Below are 17,659 nucleotides of genomic sequence, written 5' to 3' on the forward strand. Positions count from 1 at the left end.
TATAAATCAGTTTCTATGTCGGATACTATGTCACTTTTCCTTTTCTTATCATTTCACCGCAAAGAAAATCTAGTATTTAGATAAAAAACTGGCCCGTTGGTCTAGTGCTTAGCATGATGATTATAACGTCCCGGATTCGATTAAAATATTTGCTTAGTATAGGGATTCCTAATACCAGTTCACCCAATTCGAAGGGCTCTCAAAGCCGTCGATAGACGTCCACTGTTGAGCAAAGGGTATTTTGTAGGGAGTTTTAAATTCCACGGATTTTCCGCTTGCACCTTGTTGGTTGCCGACCAACGCTGCGCTTACCGGTGCGGTATCGCCATTCCAGCACTTTGAGACCCCAACGTACAGCCGTTTTCCGAGCTATATGCCCGCCCATACTTGCCACTGTAGCTTCGCGACTAGTTGAGCTTTGTCGGTAACTCTGATTCTTCTACAGATCTCATTACTGATTTGATCACGTAGATATTCCGAGCATAGTCTTCATCGTCCGCTAAGTGCCGAAACGCTAAGCCATCGATCCCAGTTACTTACATTTACTTGTTAGAAAAATAATCATAAAGCCCGCCAACCCGCATTGGAGCACCGTGGTGGGTCTATGCTTTGAAACCTCCTCCTATGAGACATGTACCTAGCAGTGGGACATTAAAAGACTGAAGATGAAAAAGGAATAAAATAAAAGTTTCGCGTTGACACCATTTATTTTCATTTTAGACTAGATTTATGAGAAAAATACATCCAATATTACTAAATAATTTACAATTTAATATAGATATAAAATAGAAGCATCGGGGGCAAACAGTAACCGAAGCTTTTTCGCGCGTTGTGGAAGATCCACTTTAATTGGCATCAAGATGGCAACCACTCGCTCGCTTGTTTCACTTTTTACGGGCTAAACGTATGTTAAAAAGTTTTCATCACTATAATACAAACTCATAGCACATTTTTGTAGTTAAGACACCATTATAGTAAATAAATAAATATTAAAACTTAACATATGCCAATTTCCAATTTGCATAATGTACCTACTGTAAGCATACAATTCAGTTAAAAGTAAAAAATCAAAAAGTATTTGTTAGGGTTCCGTACCTAAACGGTAAAAATCCTTTATTACTAAGACTCCACTTTCCGTCCGTCGTTCTGTCTGTCTGTCTGTCCGCCACCAGGGTGTATCTCATGAACCGTGATAGTTAGACAGTTAAAATTTTAACAGATGATGCAGAGTATTGCCGCTAAAAAAACAAATACTAATTATAACAGGTATGTTTTGTTTTTGTTGTTGTCATAAACAATGGTACAGAACCCTTCGAGTCAACAAACCGGTTTTATTTTTAAAATAAGCTATTTCATACGCGCGTAGAAGTCGACCAGTGCCTTTATCGTAGACTTTAGCAGGGTAAAGATAGTTTCCACTTATAGTAAGCAATAATAATAAAATAATAAAAGACATACACTGTCATATCGTAACATAATATTATTTCAACTAAAAATATAATAATCTAATCAAACTAAAACTATTTTCAGCCTTGATGTGTTTAAAACAAGTAACTAAATAAATATCTAAGGTGGTTTATAAAAAATTAAACAATAAACTTATCTACACATAGCTTTATCATCTCTCAGAGAGAAATAATATCCAAGTCATACATGTGTACTATAAACGGGGGTAAACTTCTATTCCATGTTCCCATGCCTTAGCAGGTGGTCACGTTAATTATATCCCTTGTCAGGAGATATAATTTCTTCTCCTGCCTGTACTAGCCCTACAGGTTCTTTATGCCCTATACCCTTTATTAAAAGTGCTGCCACACGCATTAGATTTTGACACACTGTTCTGTCACATTCTGACATTTCAGTTAAAGTCTCACAAACCATTATGCGTTGTGCTGCATTCAATAATAAATTTTAATCCATATAAATATTATAAGTATGTTTATTTGTCCTTCGCGTCCTTACTTATTAATGCAATTAATTGACTTGATTTTTGGCATAGAGTTAGTTGAATGGATGGAGAGTACATACTACTTTTGATCCTAGATACACGTCAAAGTCCCAAGAAACTACAGTAACATCCTAGCAAAGTAACACAGTGGAGCGAAGCTAGTTTCACTATAAGTTTGCCTCACTGTGGAGATCCAGCTCTATATTTATACTGACGGTCCCTCGCGACTTTGTCCGCGTATAAGAAAACCTTAAAAGATAAGACTTTTTAGAATTTTCAAAGGGGAACAACTTTATCATATAGGATTTTTTCGAAGCACTCACAAAAAAGCCGATTTTGAAACATCCTAAATTCTAATAAAATGCTGAAGAATTATTTTCAATAATGAAAGAAACATGTATTAAATGTTCAAAATCATAGGCCAAGATGTATAGAGTGAATATAGGTGTAACAAAACAGATTTATGTCAGACAAATAACTTAGTTTCGTTTTAGCTATTTCAACTACTGGTTAAGAAGTCCGATTCTACTGAGCAGAAGCTGGCAAGTAACTTAGCAGTTGCTCTTCTCACACATCAACAATTCTCATTTTAACATTGATTTTTCCATCTTGTGAGTGTGTTTTGCCTTAAGAGTATGACATGACCAGAACACTGAACATTGTAAACTGAAATGCAACCTAAAATGCCACATATATATAGCAAACCCTACACATATTGTACACATATTTTTCATTGCATTCCAAAATATTAATAAATAACCAAGAAAATCTTATTGTAAAATTGCATTAAAGCTTATACTTTTACAATCAAGAGTTTAACTCAATTGTGTACAGTGGATCATGTCAGAAATATTTTCAAGAAAGCATTTCTTTTTTCCCTTATGTGAAGAACTGAGATTTAATATTAGTATATTATGTTGTTTGAACCTCATTTTGGTATACTCTGAATTTGACTTACATATACTCAAGTGTGTAAGTAAAAGTAAAGACATTTGAATTAACGCAATTACCTTATTTTGTCACTAGTTGACTTGTACAAATATTTAAGCCATGTATTTTACAACAATTTTAAGACAGCTTAAGTGACTCCACTTGTACTAGCATCTTCACCTTGATTTGCAAGCTCTATTTTAATTGATGATACACAACCACTGCTGCCTGCCTCTATATCAATCTTAAGTTCATTTTTGACATCCTCAGTTTTACTGAACTTCTTTAGCTCCTCCGGTTTCAGTAACTTGAATCCTGAATGGTCTTGTAAGTTCATTAAATTTTTAATCCATTTTTGATTACGAATAGTTTTTCTTGTTGATGTCATATCATTAAGCTCCAGGGTAAGTTCTTTCAGGTCCTCAACATTTTTCTTTATTTGTTTCTCACTTTCACGATGTGATATGATCTTTTTGTTTACCTTTTTTGGATTACTCAGCATTTTGGGTTCTATTAGAGTCTCATCAGCGACTCTATTAAGTTTGTCAATGTCAGACATGCATGAGGAAGATACAGCTGAACTTGCTGGTGATATTTGCTTATGTGATGGTATAGAATTAGAAACAGTATCAATAATTTCTTCACCTTGTTCTACTCGCGTAAACTGAAGTTCTTCATAACCAAATGGGAAATCACATTCAGTATTTTCGCACATCAACAACTTTTCATTCATATGGATGAAGAAATATCTTACTTCTGATGAGCAGAGTGGACAAACCTGTAATTAAGAACAGAAATTACATAAAGTACTTTGTTTAAAAAATATTCACTCAAGAGAACTAAAGAGAACATTGGCATAGGATAAAGAAAAAGAATGAAAACAAAAATTCTTAAGTAATAACAACATATGCACTCCAAACTCACAACAAGAAAAACCCACAAGAACAATGTCTTCAAAATTTTTATCTCTATCAGCTTTATTTTCAAACCACTTTTTGACAATTGCCAATTACTAACTGAACAAAACGTCCCAATAGGAATACTTTTTTGCTCTAAGTCGTAATTTAACTAATAAATAATATAATTAAACTAAAAAAGTTTACCTCAGACTAAATTTAATGAAAGTACATGAAAACTTTATTTTAATGTTGCTGGTTTTCAAATTCAAATTCAAATTCATTTATTTCAAGTAGGCCTACTTTATAAGCACTTTTGAAACGTCAAGTATGTATGTTTGTAGTGACTCCACCACCGGTTCGGAAAGCAGATTCTACCGAGAAGAGCCAGCAAGAAACTCAGTAGTTGCTCTTTTCCAACATCAACATTTACAATCATTTTTCTATCTTACGGGAAATGAGAGCGAGGCTGGCTGCTTCCAATCTACCTTGTCATTGAGGAATACAAGTATGAAGCTAAATATTGCAACTAAATATTAAAATTAAAATTGTCTAAACTTAAAAGGTGTAAGTAGCTCTTCTTTGTTGAAAATGTAAACTTAAATCTCACCCTAGGTCCATCTTCAACTATTTGGGAAAACGGAAAATTTTCTAGAGGAATCTGTAATGAAACGTTAATCTGTCAAGTAATGGATGTAAATTAATTATAGTCATATCGTTAACAAAAATAAATTATCCATACTTACCAAAATTAAAATCTTTGCAGATCTTAGATATCTTAGAGACAGAAAAAATATATAAACTTACACTCGACACTGGCGAGGGGACTTCTACATTTTCTTCCATGTCTTCGGTACTTCCTCACTCAACTTAACAGTAATAATTGGATTAGATTTTTTACCAGCGTTAATTTATTTTGATAATATTATAAACTAAATATAAGACAAGAAAAAAAACAACCGAGAATGTTGTTTTTTTATAATTTTTCTCAAAGGGACAACGCAAAGGTATATTACCGTACAGCCATAAAGTTCTTCTTTTTTTGCTTTTTTGGTTTTTAGGTGTCGGCTCATCAAATCAAATCGGCACGTTGTACTTCGCCAATGTGGATCCTTTGTGGATCTTCCAAGTATACGTGATACTTGGAAGATCCACAAAGGTGATTGTCAAAAGGTAAACATTATATAACTATAGCACAATACTTTTTATAAAACTTAGTATTCCAAAATAAAGCGTTCGTAATGGAGTGTGGTCTTTGGATAGTGTTATAATTCAAAGATTTTTTTTATTATAAATCATAATAGAATAAATTTAGAGCTTAATTTTATTAGATTGAATATATTTACATACAAATTCTACATAGCGACTTAAACAAGCATAAGAAAACTTTGGACATTTAATGGACGGGGAATATTAGGAGGAAGGACGTCGTAAAGCTTATGAAGGATTTACGGACAGGAAAACAAAATATGAGTGACCGATCCTTCGTCAAGACCACATTCACACATGGAGTGGTCCCTTATTCTCAATTTACTGAGATGTACTGGAGTGCAGGCGTTACCGATACGCAGCCGACTTATTGTGGACGACGCCCAACGAGTCATATTCCGGAACATAAAGAACCATGGTTTGCGAGGTATATCTGGTTGAACTGATGACTAGAATTTGCCTTTCATAGTCTTCGATTCAGTCCATACCACATTCCAGGAATCTCGAAGGTGAGTATTTGCAAGAGAACGTAGATCTTGGGGGAAGTTTTTAAAATGGACTATAGAACCCATCTCAATGGCAAGTTTCGCACACACATCAACAGTCTCATTATCTTTTATACCCATTTGACCTGGTATCCAGGCTAAAGTGACAGACAGGCCTGTTTGCTGGCAAGACCATAGGACTTCTCTAATCTGAAAGATGATGGAGATAAGAGCTTTGCTTCGAAAAATGTTTGCCTGAAGCGCTTGAATACAGCTTAAGGAGTCAGTCAATATAATGGATTGCCTAATGTTATGAGATTCTACAAAAAGGATGGCTTCAAGGATTGTTATAGACTCCCCAAGTGAATACTGAGGATTGCAGTGGGCACTTGAATTTTAAGCTTAGGTATACTATATTTGGGAAAACAGTTAGATAGTCTGACCAATTCTGGTTTATTATTTGATTAGCCATAAAGTTATTTTTTCTTTTTCTTCTGCTTCTGGCTTTAAACTATGGAGGGTAGAGGTAAGGAGAGTCATCTGTGTATATGAAAAAGTGTCGTCAAAATGTATTAAACTAGGATGGCGCCACATTTGCATCAGGGTAACTCTTAAAAGAAGCGCCAAATATAAATACCGTACTATTTACTGTTTACGAAATAAACTCACTCTAAACGCACGTTTGGTTATAATAAATCTGTAAGGTTATAATTACCACAATATTTTGTACAACGTCAAACGTATTACAACGTCAGCGCCATTGTGGAGGATTTTTGAACTGTTATTTAGCGCATACAACTGGACACTTTTTCAACTTTTCTCCCATATAAGATGACTCTCCTTACCTCTACCCTCCGGAGGGTGGTGGCGGAGGGCGCTGGTGGATGCACAGGGTATGGTATGAATGTAGCAATCGTAGATGAATTGAAGTATGCCGAGTTAAAAAATTTAATGTCATTATCGACTAAAGTAGTTAATTATTGAGAATTTCAACAACTTACGTTGTACGAAATATTGTGGTAATTATAACCTTACTTCCTTGTTTATTTTTCAAGCCTACTCTAACAATATTTATATTTGGCGCTTCTTTTAAGAGTTACCTTGATGCAAATGTGGCGCCATCCTAATTTAATACATTTTGACGACACTTTTTCATATACACAGATTATCCTCCTTACCTCTACCCTCCATACCTCTACCCTCCATACTTTAAACAGATTATCATAGGTCTCAACCTCAGATACAGGACCTACTGGTGTAAACATTTCACAAATGTCAGATAAGTAGCCTACGAAAAGCCATAAATAAAAATAAGAAGTAGCTAATTCAGATTGCCAAGCATAGTTCATTTTAGGTGTATTCAAAGACCTTACATTGTGGTTCATGGACTCTTGTCACATCTTCAAATTATGGGTTTGTTGTCAAAAGAGCTAGAACCCGTTAATACTTCGTTTTCTCTTCTTATTTGGCTTTTCATCTAATTTTCGTATTGAATTAGATTGAAGCCATTTGATTCTGACAATTTTGGCGCTGGTAAAACTAGGTTAGGCTAGGTACTGTTGCAACAGTTTTAAAAAATCGGTGTACTCTGGAGCTTATCAATTCGGATGTTTATGTATTACTACATAACTTCTTTTTCATACTTTCTTTTCGTTTTAAAGGGATTTTTTATAAAATGGTCCCATTTAAATTTCAAAAAGATCTGATGTCTGTTCTGGAGTTGACAAAAGCCTACATAGCCAGGGCGGCCGTGCCTATTTCAAGCCGTGGGACATTAGAAACTAGAGTAAGACAATGTAATTTAAATATAGCAATATTTATTTAGTCTGTCTATGATGCAGATATACTTTTTATAAAGATGAATCAAAACGCGAACCAAGGTTTTGTAAGGGGATTCGAGAAGGTTCTCTGTTCGTTCCAAATTTTTTTTTAATATTTGTCAATTACCTCTGAACTGGGTTTATAAATGTCAGTCACCACTCAGAAAATTCCAAGAATTCCATGATTAAATAAATGGATATATTGGATAATTGTTTTTTTTTTATTGGCTACTCAGGCAATTTGGCGGGCAATAAGTTTCTTAATTATTGCTTGTAATATACACTAAATATTTTTTTGGGTCCTGCATACCTGCAAACAACTAAATATCGATATATAGTGTTACTAAAAAAACCAGTATATTAAAGTGCCCACTAAAGCGCTATAAAATTCTCAATGAACACCAATCAACATAGATAAGTCAAACCCCCCAAAACCCTTTTTATTTGGGGATTTCGAATAGGTCAGTATTTCTTGGTCGAGTTTATTTATTTGCAACGGAGTTTTAGCAGCCATTCAAAATATGTTAGAAGATTGATTTTAGGATTGTAGAATCGGATGGAAACTTGTAACAATCGTTGCTTTAATATTTTGTAATTAGATAAATCTAAACAGAAATACCGGTCTAGGGCCGCTGAGTACTATCGCCAAAGTACTCGGCACAACCCTGTCGTATGTTCAAAATTGTATTTATTAACGCTGTGATAAGTACCTACTGATTTTGGTTGTCAGTTGCACGTCACTTGTCAGTTTGCAGTTTGCACAATTGACAAGTGACGTGCTTCGTACAATCGCTGTAGGTCTCAGGTAGCGCTTTGCGATTAAACTTGTCGTTTTATTTGAGGTATGCAGTATATTGTGTAATTTACAGTTTCTGTCTCCGAAGTCCCGGTCGCATTCTCAAGTTAACCTCAGCATATAAATTATTGGCCGTATAGCGATCTTCATAATCCCGGTGTTAAAAGTTCGAGTCATTGCATAATGCCGGCACGAGCAGTTTGCGTATTGAACGGCGACGTTAGCGGGACCGTGTTTTTCGATCAAAAGGTACATACCTACAATTTTATTTATTCACTTTGATTATCGTGACCTTGTGAAGGATTCCTGACGCAATGCAGTATGTACCTGTTTGTTTAGGTATTATCGTCACTAGTACTTATATCAAGTGTTCAGTTTTCTAGAAGGTTCAAAGGTGTTCAATTGTGTCACTGTCCTACTACGGCTTCAAAATAGTTCAACCTAATAGATTTTCACAGACTTAAGGGCAGGTTGACTGCATCATACTTTCCTGGATATGATTTCGGACTAGGCCATGATTACTGTGCCTCCAACCTAAATGCTACTAGTGTAAGGTAAATAAAGTTATTTAGTGTGAGAAAGAATTAAGGATGAGGCAAGTGTTAAAGAGCTTCAAGGGTCTGCTGCTCAGTGCATCTGCTGAAGTAGGCTCCTCCACAAGACAGACCAAACTAAAATAATACTGATGATTGTTTGTAATAATATTTGTATTTTATTTTCAGGATGACAAGTCACCAGTGGTAGTATCCGGTGAAGTCAAAGGTCTCTTGAAGGTATGGAATTGTTTTACATATTTGTATATGTTAATTTATGCTAGTTGTTATATCACATGAAGTTTTAACCCTTTTGTACACATACAAAGCCCAACAAACTGCCATCTGTCTCATAGGTATAGTTGTTAGCATAGTCATATAGATATAAGGTCTTGTTTTCTAAAAATTGTTAGGTATTGGGTTTTTTCTTAAAAAAGAGGAGAGTACACTGACTAGTTCAGTAGTGATGTAGGTGAGGTTAAAAAACAATGACATAGCACTCTTTATAAAATACACATTGACCTTGCAATAGGTAAATGACTTGACTTATTTTATAATTTATTGTGTGTTACGAAGAAAGTTAATTACACACAATAGCTTGTATTATAGGTACTTGAATTTATCTATATTGCTATACAATTGTGAGGACCTGTTAAGAAATAGATCAAATAGATAAGATGAAGTTATTTGCCAATGCATATTAATTATTGTAGGGAAGTGTGAATATTTTGAAAACAGAATCCAAACATTTCATTCCATTTTATTTGAGTTTTTTTTATGATGATGCAGTCTGAGATGGTAGCAGGCTAACCAGTGCCTGATTAAGCAAACGCAGGCCCGTAGCAAATTCTTTAAAAGAGCTTTTAGTATCTTGAGTCAGTCAGTCAGGCAGAGACGAGTGGTATTAAATATACGGGGCCCGTAGCAATTGCTACTCTTGCTATGTGGTTAATCTAGTGGTTAGAGCTTCGAACTCGGTTTCGCAGGGTCGGAGTTTGATCCCCCTGACCTATCTTTTCTTTCTGAGCCATATGAGTTGAGTAGTGAATTCATAGCAATGAAAATTTCACTTGATTTAACGATAACCGAAAATGGGTTAAAATATAGTGAGGAACCTGCTGACTGAAACCAAATTCCAACTAATTAAGTTTCTTTTAGACTTGGTTAGCAAATACAATTACCTACGTAATGATCTATAGTGATTTGGGCACTATTTGACGGCAACCTTCGAAACTGGCTAGCTAAATTTGGTGTCAACTGAGATACAGAATAGCCCTGCTGTTTTCTTCCAGGGTTTACATGGGTTCCACGTACACGAGTTCGGCGACAACACCAACGGCTGCACGTCCGCGGGGCCTCACTTCAACCCCCTGAAGCAGGACCATGGCGCCCCGGACGCGGCGGTCCGCCACATCGGAGACCTGGGCAACATCGAGGCAAGCAGTGATAGCGGAGTTACCAAGGTACACTCTTTAAAATATTAATATAGAAAATTCTTAACAAACTTCTGTGGAAGCTTTTTTAATCAATTGTTCAAAAAGTTTCGGGTTTAAAAAATATTTTTTTGAAATTTATAGTGTTAGTCTTGAGAAAGATGGCTATACAACGTGTAAATGGAAACCAAAATAATACTTTGAAGGCTCTAGAGGTACATTATGTAATGTCTCTGAGAATTATCTGTGAATACAGTTGTCATAAGTAAACACTTAATGTTTTGAATTTGTTTATATGGAAAAGTAGATATGCTTCTTATGATTTAACATTTTTGATTCCTTATGCATGCTTCAACATTATTTCGTAATTCGGTTACACGTTGTATAACTTTTCCATTTTTCTATCATTAGATTGGAGATGAAAGTTTATGTCATCCTCATCACTATCACGTCAACCTTTTATGGTGTGAGGTTGCTTATTCAGCAGCTTGGGAATTCCACGTCCATTAGTTCCTTGCACAGCCACTTTAGCTTCTCGACTTGATGATCTATAGCAGCAGCTTTGGTTCTTCTGCAGATCTCCACATTCCTAATTTGATCACATAGAGATACTCCCAAACATAGCTCTCTTACTGGGAGACTCTGAGCCTTCTTGTATATAGTTTATAATATGTTAACCCTCAAAATTTCAGGTATGCATCCAAGACTCGCAAATTTCCCTAGTAGGGCCTAACAGCATCATTGGCCGCACGCTGGTGGTACACGCAGACCCTGACGACATGGGCATCGGAGGCCATGAGCTCAGCAAGACGACGGGGAATGCCGGTGCCCGCATCGCTTGCGGTGTCATTGGCTTGGCCAAAGCCTAAACGTGCAAACGTTGGCCCAATATGTGCAATTTCTATTATCAACAGTAACTAAAGTCCCCTGTCCTGCCATTATTGGCCACTATGGTGTTTCACATGATAAGTCTCACACTCTTGCTTTGATTTTCACTACTCAATGCCTGATTTCTCTGCATTATGAGAAAATAAAGTTATTAAATCTGAGATACTAAGCCAGTTTAAAGTTAAGCTGATTAATTAAATAAACTTTGTATGGTGGTTGCAAAATTTTAGTTATTAACTTGTCAAAAGTACTGACGTTTATATCAAAGGTCATGGTCCACCTTTTATGAATCTGTTTATCATATTGTTGCAAATGGTTATCATATATTGTTGTTTCAATATCTTTACTGAAAAACTACTTTTCAATGGAAAAATGTTTTTTTTATTATTAATGGAGGCTACTGTTGATCTATTGCTGTCCTTTTTCAACCTTATGTGTTTTAAATAGCTTATAGATATCAAAGTATATTTGACATATTGGATGAATGAATGAAAGATACTATTCATGATGCACATTGGATGTTTCTATTTCCATATATACGCATAATAACCCTTATGAAGCATTTAGAAATTGATCAAATAACCTTTCATTGTTATAAGGTAAAATGTTTAAGAAAAATATTTGAATTTCTATTCCACACTGTGACTAAAGGGAAAAGACAGATATGAGATTAAAGGAGAAACATTAAAAGATAAATCAGGCTAAATAATTACGACGCTTATCAAACTAAATAGCAATGATACTTTTAAACACATAATAAGCTTCTTGTTTGTTTTGTAACAAATTCGTAATTATGTAAATACCACATATGCAAATCCATCAGCAAAATGCCAAAAATAATCAGACAGTGGGATAAAAAATTTCCCAAAACGAATACAGTAAGGTAACTTGTGCAGATCTAAAGAAAACATGCTGGTACATTGTAGTCACAAGCTAAATTGTTTCTCCATCTGTCTTTTTCTGAAGATCTGTGAATTAATTATTGTAAAAGTAAGTTATTAGATATAGTAAAATAACAAAAAATAAACTGTCTTGCTATTTCCCTAAAGTACCTATGTTTAGCATTCCTAGTTGTATTTCAAAAATAAAATTATGTTGTTTATATTCTTGTTAAATACTTTAAATTGTAAGTACTTGGTTCCTGGTGTAATGATATTGTAAAATGTCATAAAAGTCGGTTTCTGGGAGTTTTTTAAAATAAATACTTTATTAATTAAAATCATCGGTTTTACTTAGATGATGTATGTTTTTTTTTACTACAGGTAAGGCCTTGACTACAATCTCACCAGGTGGTAAGTGATAAACAGTCTAAGATGGTAATTTGCTAAACTGTTAGGGTTATATTAGGGATATATAACATCTACCCCTAATCAATTTTTGTATGACATACTGTAAGTGCTACCCTTGAAAGCATAGTTTTTACAGTAAGTTACAACTATTTCTGTTTAGCAAGTCCATTTTTTTATTCAGAAATAGCGGTATTAGGGTTACATGTATGACATACTTTAATACTGTAACTACTACCCTTGTAGGCATGGTTTTAACAGTAAGTTACAGCTATTTCTGCTTAGCTACTCCATTTTTTTCCAAAATAGTGGTTACGCATACAACCTATAATACAAAAAAATATTATACGTCAGAATGGTCAAATTTCCAAATCAGTCTAAAGCTAATGTTGAAAATATTTACTACCAAATAATCATGACTATGAGAAGGGTTTATGCTGTAGTCCACCTCTCTGGCCAAGTACAGATTGGTGGACTAACTAGTGTTAAAATAGGTTAATGAAAGCTAAACAATATGATGGAAATTAAACAATTATTATATCTATGAATATTTTAATTGCCCCACAGAATATATTGTATAACTGTCCTCAGTAAAAAATATGTTACAAGACGCATTCTGCGATTGAAATATTCTAGGACTACTGATGTTCCATTGCCATAAACTTTCTTCCATGCTCTGTATACTAACAGATACCCAATATTGCTCCAACCTTCTCGATTTTACATAATCTACCAATAATTTACACGTATTTACTAAAATGTTAGGTGTTAGGAACCCTTTGACTATAAGAAGTGATATTCTGGATGTTTTAATTGGTGCAAGACATTCAGGTTCACTATAAGTACTAATGTAACTCTCCGTTGGTGCCAAGTCTGCATTATGTGCCAACATGCCAATCCATTCAACTACCTCATCAATATCTGAACTGTCTAATGTAGGTACTACCTTTATATCTGGTGTCACTCTTTGTATAGCCATACTATGAGTTGATACTTGATAGTTTTTATCACAAAAGTATTTAGCTATTGACGATGGACATATATTTTCTGAATCTGGTACCCAAGATATGTTCAAATCAAATGTTTTCAACTTCTGTAATGCTGTTTTCACTCGATCAATGCTTTTTAATTCCTTCATATTGATTTTAATTTGATAAAACCTGTGAGCACATTTATTACCCTCTAGGCCTAGAGTTTGGTAAACATTTTCTAAAATGTGAAGCGTTAGAATCCCATCTGGGGTAACAGCTGCACAATTTTGTGTAATACAGTTTGTATTTGTACTCAAGCTGTATAATTTACCGGAATGTACGAAATTTTTAATAAAAACAGGATCTACGAATTCTGTCAACGGACAATTCGTGACTTTATAGTAATCGCTGTCGTCTATTATGCAGTCTTCGATAAACTGAGGCGTGTGCAATTCATCTGGACAGGTCACGATTATACTTTTATAAAAATTGTTGAGTTCTACAACTTTGGTCACTGCGTCGAACGTTTTAAATTTTTCGTATGAGCGTACCACTTTCGGTGGTGGGAAATTCCAAACTTCAGGGCAAAGCATGATATTGAATAAGCACAATATATAAATCACAACCACGTGTTTGCACTAACGGCAACAAACTCATCGGGCAATCAATAAAGTCTCATTACAAAACACCCAAAGTACAAAATTTAGAATATTATTAAATCAAAACATAAAATGCTTGGAAATTAAAAAAGTTCTGGTTGGTTTAAAGTTGATTGTTTGACAATTGAAAAAACATTTTCTATTTCGTGATTCATGGTTTCTACTTGACATTTGACAGGCGACAGAAGCGATTATAATCCTGTCAGTTTCTACACACACAGTAGTTCAGAGTTCATTCATCTGGATTTTACAATAAGTACATTTATATGACCTCCAGATTTTACATTTTACACCATGACTCTTTCATATATAACACAGGGCGAAAAAAATAAGCATGACGTTGTACTTCCTTTGTCGAGTTCTGTCACAAATAGCTTTATTACTTCCAAAGTAATACATAAATCTATGACTCCCAAGAAGTTCAAATATCATTTTTAATTAAGTACTTTTTCTAACGGTGTTTATCATGACCTATCTTTTATTATTATAACTTCAAATAATAGCAAGACAGTCACAAGACCGTAGTTAATTCTACTCCCGTAGAAATAAATGCAGCACGTCATAAGTGTTTATGTTCTCTTTTGTAATACGTTTAACATAGTGACCTATTTGGTTAGAGATTGTTAAAGAGATAAAACGGTATGGGCGTACCTAAGTGCGGTCAGAATATTTTAATTTGGAATTTCAAGGTATTGTGATCGTTGACACAATGAAACTTTCTGTCGTTTTTTTAGCAACGGTTATAAACAATAAATAATAACTTTTGATAATCCAGAATTTATATAGAATAATTAATTCTTATACGAATATTGTTTTTTTTATTATATTAGTACAATAGATATACCTACATTAACAATGGGGTCTCAATGCCAGGATATGGAGCTTCGGTTACGGATGAAGATGGTAAAATGTGAACGATTTAAAACTTTCCAAAGCGAACCTACAAACAAAAAGTTTTTTGACAACGAATTAGGTAGTATGCACCAATTGAAATTGCTGAGTGACGAAAATTATCGCGATAAAGCAACCCAAGCTGACTTCCCGGTGCCTGTGGAACAGGAGCAAAAAGAGGTGGAGGAGGAAGAAGAAGAACAACAACGAGAAGAGGTCAAAGAAGAAAGAAAAAAGAAAGCAAAAGAAGTAGGCATAGCAAAACAAAAAGAAGAAATAACAGAAAAACAAGAAGCTAAAGTAGAAGAAGTAAGAAAAGAAGAAGTAACGAAAGTTGAAGAAGAAGAAATACCAGAAATAATAAAGATAAACTTCGCTTTGTTTAGAGACGAAGTGAGACGTATTGATATGGTATTGGTAGTGCATGATGACGCAACCTCAAAAAAAGATCGTTTGAAGCTCGACTTCGTGACTAATATATTGAGAACTGGACTCGAGATCGAAATCGAGCCGGGCCTTATGCCCATTCATAAACATCTGTGCTTTATAAAAATACATGCTCCAGATTGTGTGTTAAATGAATACGGAAAAGTATTTGCTGTAAGAAGATTCTTTGTGGATAATCGCTTGCAATTGATGGGTGCTAGCAATAAAAATATTTTAGACAAGATACGTAACATTTTTCGTTTCAGATATTATAAAAACCACGAAATGGAGTGGTTAAAAATAATTCGAAGTAATTATACAACGCCTGATGGCTATTCTTACTACGAGAGAAGCATTATAGTTTACAAAATCCTTCGGCACCTGCCATTTGGTGACTACGCCAACCAATACGGCATTCACCGTTTGTTAAAGAGAAACATAATTCTGGACGCCTATGCACTCCATGATGGCCCGTACTTTTATGCCCCCCGCCAAACTCCACAAGGGTCTAATGGCCGCCAGATATTATTCTACAACTGGGCGGGATTGCATAACTTATTTCAAAGTCAACCAATACACTTGATACAGGAATACTTTGGACCCAAGATTGCTTTTTATTACACATTTTATGAATTTTATAACGCTGCACTGATACTGCCTTCCATCGCAGGTGTTGTATCAATCTTAATGCGATACGCCGATGTGAACAAAAAAGAAGTGGATGCACTAGAAAGGTTAGTTTGCAAAAAAAAGCTTGAATATGATATGTGTCCAGAATGTGACTCGAATGTCACATTACATTATGGTGTAACATTCACAAGATGTTACATGAGGCCAATGAAGGATTATTGTACGTCAATGAAAATAAATGGTCATTTAGACCATCCATCCGTTAATTATTACTCAATAGTTATAATGCTTTGGGTGATGGTCTTTGTTTCCTTATGGAGAAGAAAAGAATATGTATTAAACTGGATGTGGGAAGTCGGTGGGCATGACTCTTATTATAAGACTTCAACCCGGCCAGAGTTCGAAATCGATTACACGAATCCAAGGAGATCAGCTAGAACCGCGATGAAATACGATGAAAGCGGATATTATAAGGTTATACGTATTTTTGCACCAATAGTACATGCCATTTTATGTTTTTTAGGATCTATGATATTAATGGACGAACTAAAAATGAAGTATGACAATTTTTCCAATTCTTTCGAAACAACGGAAAAAAAACCAAAACTGAGGGACTACTATATAATGGCGATGTTTCAAGCGGGCTATACATTATTAATGTCAGTTGTAGAAGCTCTGCTTCATAACCTCTACTATATTATAGTTGATCTGGAAAATCACAAATCACTTGAGGCTTATGAGAGATCTTTAGTAAAAAAACAATTTGAGCTCAGTTACGTACTGATCTTCTCGTTTATGGGCTACTACGGGTGGACTGTCGGCCGACAGCTGCAGTACCGCGGCCGATGTCAATGGAATTCTTTCCTACCGCTTAGGAAATTTATAATATTCATTAATCACTATATTAGAACACCGTGGACTTCAACAATGAAAACAAAAGGACAAGATTGCAGAAGATATTGTTGGCCATTTACATGTATTATTGAATTGAGTATTTTGCTTATAGTGTTGCTTTTTCTAAAAGAAGTGGTCTTCAGGATTATCTTTAATGTATACAGAACAGTTACAGATTACAATGAAGCGAGAAAAATAAATAAAACCATTCCATGTTGGGAACGGGAATATAAATTAAAGGAATTCAATGAAGCCACGTTAACCAGGAAATACATGCATCTAGCTGTCCAATTTTCGTTGGTTACTTTTTTTGTAGTTGCATTTCCATTAGCCCCTCTGGTCGTTCTGATCATCAACGTGTGGGATATACGCCACAGCGCCACGACGTTGTTACTGGCAAGTCGACGACCGCATTTGATTAGAGGGCCAGGAATCGGCGCTTGGAGTAATGTTTTTGTATTTTTAGCGTACGCAGCCGTCATTTTCAATATTTTGACTCTTGCTTTTACTACAAAAATGGCTCAAAGATATTTTCTACAATCGAACGATATTGATGTTATTAAGACTTTTGATTTGGTTCTTTATCCTGCCATTATTTACTATGATTATGCTGAGATACAAGAAATGAAATGTACTCAATATTTTTTGAGGAGATATTTATATAGTTCTCCACCCGGCTATCCCAATTATTATTTACTCGGGACTCGGCCACCTCGTTCAGACACTTTAGCACTAGAATATTACATATTTATTAAAATCGAGTTGGAATTCCTGTTTCGTTTTTTAACCTGCATGCTCGGTATTGCGGTTATCATTCAATATTTTGTATTGAGTCGTAGCCGCAAAGACGTCGAGAAAACAATGGATAAGGAAAAAAAAATTAAAAACCTCTATGCCCATTATAATTATGTCGAAAATAAAAAATGAAAAAGGAAATAAGTCTTTCAGTTTTTATATTACATCT

At 34.8% G+C, this 17,659-nt stretch overlaps 4 protein-coding genes across 6 annotated transcripts; 2 read left to right on the forward strand and 2 right to left on the reverse strand.

The window, feature by feature from the left end:
• Nucleotides 1-695: 695 nt before the first annotated feature.
• Nucleotides 696-4,761, reverse strand: LOC120630006. Of its 3 annotated transcripts, XR_005659009.1 has the most exons (4): nucleotides 4,582-4,761; nucleotides 4,385-4,435; nucleotides 2,959-3,656; nucleotides 696-1,238 (listed from the first exon to the last, which is right to left on the reverse strand). XR_005659009.1 is itself a non-coding variant. In XM_039899123.1 (3 exons), the coding sequence occupies exons 1-3, from the start codon at nucleotides 4,618-4,620 to the stop codon at nucleotides 3,027-3,029; spliced, it is 720 nt and encodes a 239-aa protein (XP_039755057.1). In that variant the 5' UTR covers nucleotides 4,621-4,761; the 3' UTR covers nucleotides 696-3,026. The 3 variants fall into 3 exon arrangements, 2 of the variants coding, with proteins under 2 accessions (XP_039755057.1, XP_039755058.1); XM_039899123.1 differs by having other exon boundaries at nucleotides 696-3,656; XM_039899124.1 differs by lacking the exon at nucleotides 4,385-4,435 and having other exon boundaries at nucleotides 696-3,656; nucleotides 4,582-4,760.
• Nucleotides 4,762-8,048: 3,287 nt separating this feature from the next.
• LOC120630007 (superoxide dismutase [Cu-Zn]) lies at nucleotides 8,049-12,157 on the forward strand. The gene is made up of 4 exons (XM_039899125.1): nucleotides 8,049-8,333; nucleotides 8,807-8,857; nucleotides 9,910-10,080; nucleotides 10,743-12,157. The coding sequence occupies exons 1-4, from the start codon at nucleotides 8,268-8,270 to the stop codon at nucleotides 10,917-10,919; spliced, it is 465 nt and encodes a 154-aa protein (XP_039755059.1). The 5' UTR covers nucleotides 8,049-8,267; the 3' UTR covers nucleotides 10,920-12,157.
• Nucleotides 12,158-12,743: 586 nt separating this feature from the next.
• Nucleotides 12,744-14,115, reverse strand: LOC120630005. Its single transcript, XM_039899122.1, has one exon. The coding sequence runs from the start codon at nucleotides 13,786-13,788 to the stop codon at nucleotides 12,766-12,768; it is 1,023 nt and encodes a 340-aa protein (XP_039755056.1). The 5' UTR covers nucleotides 13,789-14,115; the 3' UTR covers nucleotides 12,744-12,765.
• A 594-nt stretch (nucleotides 14,116-14,709) lies between these two features.
• Nucleotides 14,710-17,622, forward strand: LOC120630157 (anoctamin-5-like). The gene has a single exon (XM_039899308.1). It carries the CDS (start codon nucleotides 14,710-14,712, stop codon nucleotides 17,620-17,622), a length of 2,913 nt encoding a protein of 970 aa, XP_039755242.1.
• Nucleotides 17,623-17,659: the final 37 nt, after the last annotated feature.

The sequence above is a fragment of the Pararge aegeria genome, chromosome 15 (assembly GCF_905163445.1).
Source record: "Pararge aegeria chromosome 15, ilParAegt1.1, whole genome shotgun sequence".
Classification (NCBI taxonomy): domain Eukaryota; kingdom Metazoa; phylum Arthropoda; class Insecta; order Lepidoptera; family Nymphalidae; genus Pararge; species Pararge aegeria.

Bases quoted from the DNA above. Each gene is read 5' to 3' on its own strand.
- LOC120630007 (XM_039899125.1), top strand. From the start codon at position 8,268: ATGCCGGCACGAGCAGTTTGCGTATTGAACGGCGACGTTAGCGGGACC. The intron at 8,334-8,806 runs GTACATACCTAC...TTTTATTTTCAG, and splicing joins CCGTGTTTTTCGATCAAAAG to GATGACAAGTCACCAGTGGT. The intron at 8,858-9,909 runs GTATGGAATTGT...GTTTTCTTCCAG, and splicing joins AAGTCAAAGGTCTCTTGAAG to GGTTTACATGGGTTCCACGT.
- LOC120630157 (XM_039899308.1), top strand. From the start codon at position 14,710: ATGGGGTCTCAATGCCAGGATATGGAGCTTCGGTTACGGATGAAGATG.
- LOC120630006 (XM_039899123.1), bottom strand. From the start codon at position 4,620: ATGGAAGAAAATGTAGAAGTCCCCTCGCCAGTGTCGAGT. The intron at 4,436-4,581 runs GTAAGTTTATAT...GTTTCATTACAG, and splicing joins TCCCCTCGCCAGTGTCGAGT to ATTCCTCTAGAAAATTTTCC. The intron at 3,657-4,384 runs GTGAGATTTAAG...TCTTAATTACAG, and splicing joins TAGTTGAAGATGGACCTAGG to GTTTGTCCACTCTGCTCATC.
- LOC120630005 (XM_039899122.1), bottom strand. From the start codon at position 13,788: ATGCTTTGCCCTGAAGTTTGGAATTTCCCACCACCGAAAGTGGTACGC.